Source organism: Lepisma saccharinum, chromosome 1 (assembly GCF_977018435.1).
Source record: "Lepisma saccharinum chromosome 1, izLepSacc3.1, whole genome shotgun sequence".
NCBI classification, from domain to species: Eukaryota; Metazoa; Arthropoda; class Insecta; order Zygentoma; family Lepismatidae; genus Lepisma; species Lepisma saccharinum.
The window spans coordinates 30,785,874-30,791,873 of NC_139229.1; the positions used below are offsets into that span (position 1 = coordinate 30,785,874).

Genomic DNA, 6,000 nt, shown 5'->3' on the forward strand with positions numbered 1-6,000 from the left:
TGATGGTTCGTTATCTGGGGTTCTGCCAAGCCTCCCTGGAATCAAATCTGCACCACCTCCTACGATTGGCGTAAGTGTGGTGTGAACATTAGCAGAAACATAGTCTTCTTCCGTAAAAATGTCCGGATTAAAGGGATAAATCCCCGTACAAGCAAACGCTCGTTCAGCTTTCTCCACGGTCATAACCCTACTGTAAGCTGCTCGAAATAATCCAGCAATGTCATATTGAGAAACAATCTCTCCTGGGTGATTCACCATCCACTTTTCGACTTCTGCTGCATAGGCAGTTTTAAGGGGGCCAAAGATTGCTACGTCCAACGGCTGGAGCTTGTGACTTGTTGGGGGAGGGGGGGTAGAGAAAGTAACGTGATAAAATTTTCTCGGCAATATAGAACTGCAGGTAGTGAACAGTGAGATGAATGGTTGTCAACTATCAGAAGCACAGGATCTTGAGCAGTGGGTTTCACATGATAGGTGAAATGTTTGAGCCACTCAGGGAACAGATCTGCAGTCATGTAACCACTGTCTGAAATCATTGAAAGTGTTCCCGTAGGAGCATTGTTAAAGAGGGCAGGGTTCAGTCTTTTCCTTGCAAATATCATGGCAGGCGGAACAGGAAAACCAGTAGCACTGACGCAACCAACGATAGTGACCAATTGGCCACGCTCCCCTGCGGACACTTTGCAGACCGCTCGTTGTCCTTTTGGGCTGACGACTTTTGGCGACTTGGGGGGCACAGTGGATATTCCTGTTTCGTCCATATTGAAGATTCCGGGAGGAGGCAGGGGCCGTTCTTCAAAACACCTGCGCAAATTGCCAAAAAAATGGTTCACATCAGTCTTGTTGAATCCCATTGCCCGACGTAAACTGCACTGTTCTGGTGTACGTAGAGATAAACCTTGTCTCTTGCAGAAATTGGTTACCCAGTCTTTACCTGCTACCTGTTTTTTCTTCATTAAATCTTGTGTGAACCAGATGACTTTCAGCAAACTGGTAAGCGACTTGCATCAGTTTCCTGCACGTTAAGCCATAGAATCTTGCGTTGAGGTCTGTGCAATGGGCAGCTAACTCCTTTTCCTGGGTAGTGTTGAAGACCATTTTAAATCGACCAAGGGATGATGGAACTGTTCCCTGAAATGACAAAACAAGAAAAACTCATGCACAAATGCACTTAGCACATAGGGCTAAAGTACTCTCTCCACCACACTCCAATGAATTTTAAGTGGAAAGAAACGTGTCTTGAAGACACCTCATGCTATTTGAAGTGAGCTAGCTTGTTACATTTTCGAGACATTATGCCTGATATGTTGTCCCTACAAGGTTAAGTCATGAATTACTCAAAACTACTAGGGCTAGGTAAATAATAATCTCATTTGCACTTCTGGGAATAAGAAAGTAGTAAAATGAATACTCAATTCTAAAGCATAACGTTGGCTTGCAAAGTAACTCTGCAATTCAAGGAGCCACAAAAAGTGTTCAGGCTATTGCATCATCAACCTAATAGGCTACAGAAAAAAATGTGTGTGGCGTTGACGATGTGGGCATGCTTAAAACATTTTTCAATTCTGAATATCAGTAGGCTTTCAGTGGAATTTGAAGGAGGTAATCGGGTTCAATGAGAGAAAAATTTACTCCATCATAAAATAATCATATTTCGTTGTGAACATTCTAGGAAATAAATAAGTAGCCTATTTAATTATAAAACGATCATTTCATTATCACACAACGAAAGTTACATTTATCGTATAGGCCTTGAGAGGACTCCATAACTGACTTTGTTATAATTGAAATTCTTATTATTGGCTGTTATTTAAGTGATGTTTAGCCTCATTAAAAATATACAGGGAGGTTATTTCAGTCGTTCACTGCCAGAGTGACGGCCGTTCGTCGGACTCTTCATGCAACAGGTCCCGGCAAATTGCGTTCAGGAAGTCCGTAACAGAAACAGCTTGTTTTGTAAAGTTTCCACTTTTCACAATTACAATTGAAATAAGCACGTACCTTGTCGCAAGGATGCTGTGTGTGTGTGGAAAAGGTGTCCTCCCAAATACAAATATTTCTGGCACCTTATTTCTGACAGAAAATCTTAGATTAGACATCGTTACTTTATCGTCAGTTGTCAGAAAGGGAAGACAGCATCCCGGCGCATAAAGCAAACCGAAAGCGTAAAATTATATTTAAAAGTAATAATAATGATGATCACTAACCTCCTGTGTTATAAGAGATGTTGAAAATGACCTCCTTTAACAGCAATACAACACGTTTCTTAGGTTCAAGAGATCCTGTCTATCGTAATTCCCTGACCACTTTTCTGCAAGAATTCGTTTTTACGTAATTATCGTACATAAAAACTCTCTGTTCAAGACTATATTTGTTTAACGACATAACTAATGAATGAATAACAATTAACACACAATAAAGCACTGGCCATGAGTAGCACATTACAATAACACAGTATAAGCAACACGTGTACTGATAAACGCAAACAGAAGTGAACATGAACGTACACTGACGTCTGGTAGCCGACAGTGTTGCTAACCATTTTTCGGCAATGTCCCTACAGACGTAGTCAAAATGTCCCTACAACTGACCAAATGTCCCTACGCCAAGTAAAGCGACTAAAAAAATTATCACCTCATGAGCATGCAAAACAGAAGATAAAATATACACATTTACTTACCAAATCTTTCTGCTCGGTGCTTCCACAATTAATGAAGGAGCGAATTTACATTTGCCTATCCTAACTTAACCTAACCGTACCTGGAAGCGGCCCCGGCGCCTACCCAGCGTCGAATAACATGGGTACCTGGGGGGTAAAGGCGGTCAGGGGCGTGATGCTGATCACATCACCCCCACTCACGACCGGATCAAGAAAGTGTGGGGCGTTACCCTCACACCCCCTATATGCCTTCATGGCATGGTGCTATGCACAGGGGAACACTTTACCTTTTTTGTACGTGAATGGTTCGTGGGGCTATCCGTCAATGGTTTGTTGGGCTACCCGTTTTTCGAGCCCAAATTTTAACTATGTTTGCCTTGCCTAACCTAACTTAACCTAACCTTACCGAGAATGCTCAGTGGGGCTATTCCTGAATGGTTTTGCGGTAATTGTGATTACGAACCGATAAAAAATATTTTTTTCGTAGCACTTTAACATCATCGAAGACGCCATTTTAGTATCCTGCAATTTTATTATTGATGTAATGTTGCCAAATTTACCTGTAATCAAATCAGTTCTTCTACATCGTGATTGTCGCTGTCACATGTAAGCACGTTCTTTGGGCAATATACTGAAATGAATAAGTTTATTAATTAGCCCTCCTGCACACTCCACCTAACAATCTGTATAACATTAACAACTTTTTTACTGTTCTCTTCCGCTATTCTTACACAATCCATGCTCTCCAAGTATGAAATCAACAGTGTGGCAACGCTGTAGACAGCGTAACTAATTGTAATTTGTTCATATCAACAAATATGGCTACCATACTTGTATACGGAGAATCATTGCGAGAATTGAAATGCTTATTTTACAACTTCTACACGTTAATTAACATTTTTTCCCCCTCACCCCAACATGTTAACTTGAGATAAATCATCACGAATAATTATTTCGTGGGAACTTTTCTAACGATGGAAGCGGCCCTGGCGCCCACCCAGCGTTGAATAACATGGGTACCTGGGGGAAACCCTGGGGGGTAAAGGCGGTCAGGGGCGTCATGCTGATCACATCACCCCCAATCACGACCGGATCAAGAAAGTGTGGGGCGTTACCCCCACACCCCCTATACGCCTTCATGGCGTGGTGCTAAGCACAGGGGAGCACTTTACCTTTTTTGAGTATAAGACGTAGCATAGAAATTACAGAAGGGTCCGGTATTGTAAATTCTTGCCTTAATGAATAATAGGGGTGTGCGGGACAGAATTTTTTGGGTCGGGACGGGATCGGGACGGTAATTTTTTTAAATCCCGACATTCGGGACTGAAAAATTTGCAATTTCCCGACCAAGTCGGAAAATTTTCGGGACGGGAAATGTTCGAAATTTCCCGAAGCACTGGAAATCTCGAATTTTACAAGTCATTTTCACTTTAAGTGATTGTTTTTGCATTTCTAGAATAAAAACTTACAATTTTCGATAAGTTCCAGAAACTTACAAGGCAGAAAACGTCGAGAATTAACGACTTTTTAAAGTAAAGGATCCCGCACACCCCTAATGAATAACGTTGAGTCGTTTACTGTTGATTATGTTATTTGAAGTCATACATGCTGCTGCTGTGCAGAGATAGATGTTGGTTGGTGATGCTGTATTTCCTGCAGTCTTTAACGATTCTGGTCCCATTTTATTTCCCTTTTTTGTTTTTGTATCACTTAACATTGAAAATATTCTTTCCGTTTCCGCTTTAGAATGTGGCAATGTTAGCACTATTTTCGCGAGAGTGGAAATGTTTTCAAAAAGGAACTTGCCTTGAAAGTTTTTGGTAACCGATAACATGTTCCAAAATTCTGATGGAGATTTGTTAGTTAGTTCTTTTTTCTCCTCTTCGCTAAAGTATCCAGATAAACTAATTCATAAAATGTCATTTACCGAGATTGAAAAAAGTACCTACGTTTTCCCTCATTTGGCAAAATCTGTCCCTACGTTCCTACGCGGGCGAAATTTAGTGAAAAGTCCCTATGCTTAGGGACATGTCCCTACGGTTGGCATCACTGTCGACACGTGCAGTATGAAGCGCCCTCTCGCGGCTGACAACTCACCCAACCCCCGATAAGCTGCCGGCGCTGTCGCGACAACTGAGGATAAAGTAGCGATGACTAATCTAAGATTAGATGTCAGAAATATGGTGCCAGAAATATTTGTATTTGAGAGGACACCTTTTCCAGCATACTTGCGACAAGGTACGTGCTTATTTCAATTGTAATTGTAACTGTAATTGTGAAAAGTGGAAACATTAGAAAACAAGCTGTTTCTGTTACGGACTTCCTGAACGCAATTTGCCGGGACCTGTTGCATGAAGAGTCCGCTGAACGGCCGTCACTCTGGCGGTGAACGACTGAAATAACCTCCCTGTAATTGACCGGACTCTGCAGTAAGAGCATGTGAAGGAACTGATGTCGTAAAAAGGGCTTAGATACCTGCTTCAATCTTTTCCTCAATGTGCACTCATTCACTCCCATGGTACGCGTGACTTGCCGCTTGCTTTCACCTTGGGCTACTCTTCTCTTTGCCTCCTGGAGATTTTCCTCCGTAAACTGCAATTTCCTCTCTGTCTTCTTTTTATACATTCCCATCTTTGTTCTCTGCAATAAAAACATTCCTTAGCCGTACATGGTATGACACGTAGACATCTTTCATACAATTTACATTTAATTTTACTCACAATTATATGTAACGATTTCATATGCACGTGTACATTAACAGGATGGCGACAGACCTGGAACACCGGGAAAAGCCAGGAAATTTCCTTTCTGCTTCTCTGTAGCCACCCTGATTAAACATTTCATACTCGTTTACCTGCAAGGTATGTACAATGCTCACCTTAGACAACCTACATACATCTTTCATTACAAACTGTTGCCCAAGGGTACGCACGCATGGAAATGCGAACTCTTGCCCTCCACCTACACTCAGTGGCGGATTAAGCTTCCTCGCCGCCCCTAGGCACAAACTTAATGTGCACCCTTCTCAAAAGAAAAGTAGTAACTTATTTGCACTGACCCAGTACGTAAGTTCCGTCTGAATATTGATTGAAAATGGTTCCCCAAGGTCCCAACAGATTTCTGCCTTGTTAAGATTGCCAACTCGCAGTTTTTGTGTTCTTCAGAATTTTCGTGTGATGCTAGAATATTTGAAATGTTTTTCCAGTCTGAAATGCCGTGAGTTGCGATGTTTGTCTTGCCCTTGAACAACCTGCATGATGCACAATAAACAACACCAGTGCTGCACGAATATACCAAATAATTCCGCAAAATTGATTCGCCATTTACAAGTTTACGAAAAA

General features: G+C 41.7%; 1 protein-coding gene across 1 annotated transcript; it reads right to left on the bottom strand.

Moving 5' to 3' along the window:
* Positions 1-308: 308 nt before the first annotated feature.
* LOC146002490 (uncharacterized) lies at positions 309-854 on the bottom strand. Its single transcript, XM_083140412.1, has one exon. The coding sequence runs from the start codon at positions 852-854 to the stop codon at positions 309-311; it is 546 nt and encodes a 181-aa protein (XP_082996538.1).
* Positions 855-6,000: the final 5,146 nt, after the last annotated feature.

Bases quoted from the DNA above. Each gene is read 5' to 3' on its own strand.
- LOC146002490 (XM_083140412.1), bottom strand. From the start codon at position 854: ATGGGATTCAACAAGACTGATGTGAACCATTTTTTTGGCAATTTGCGC.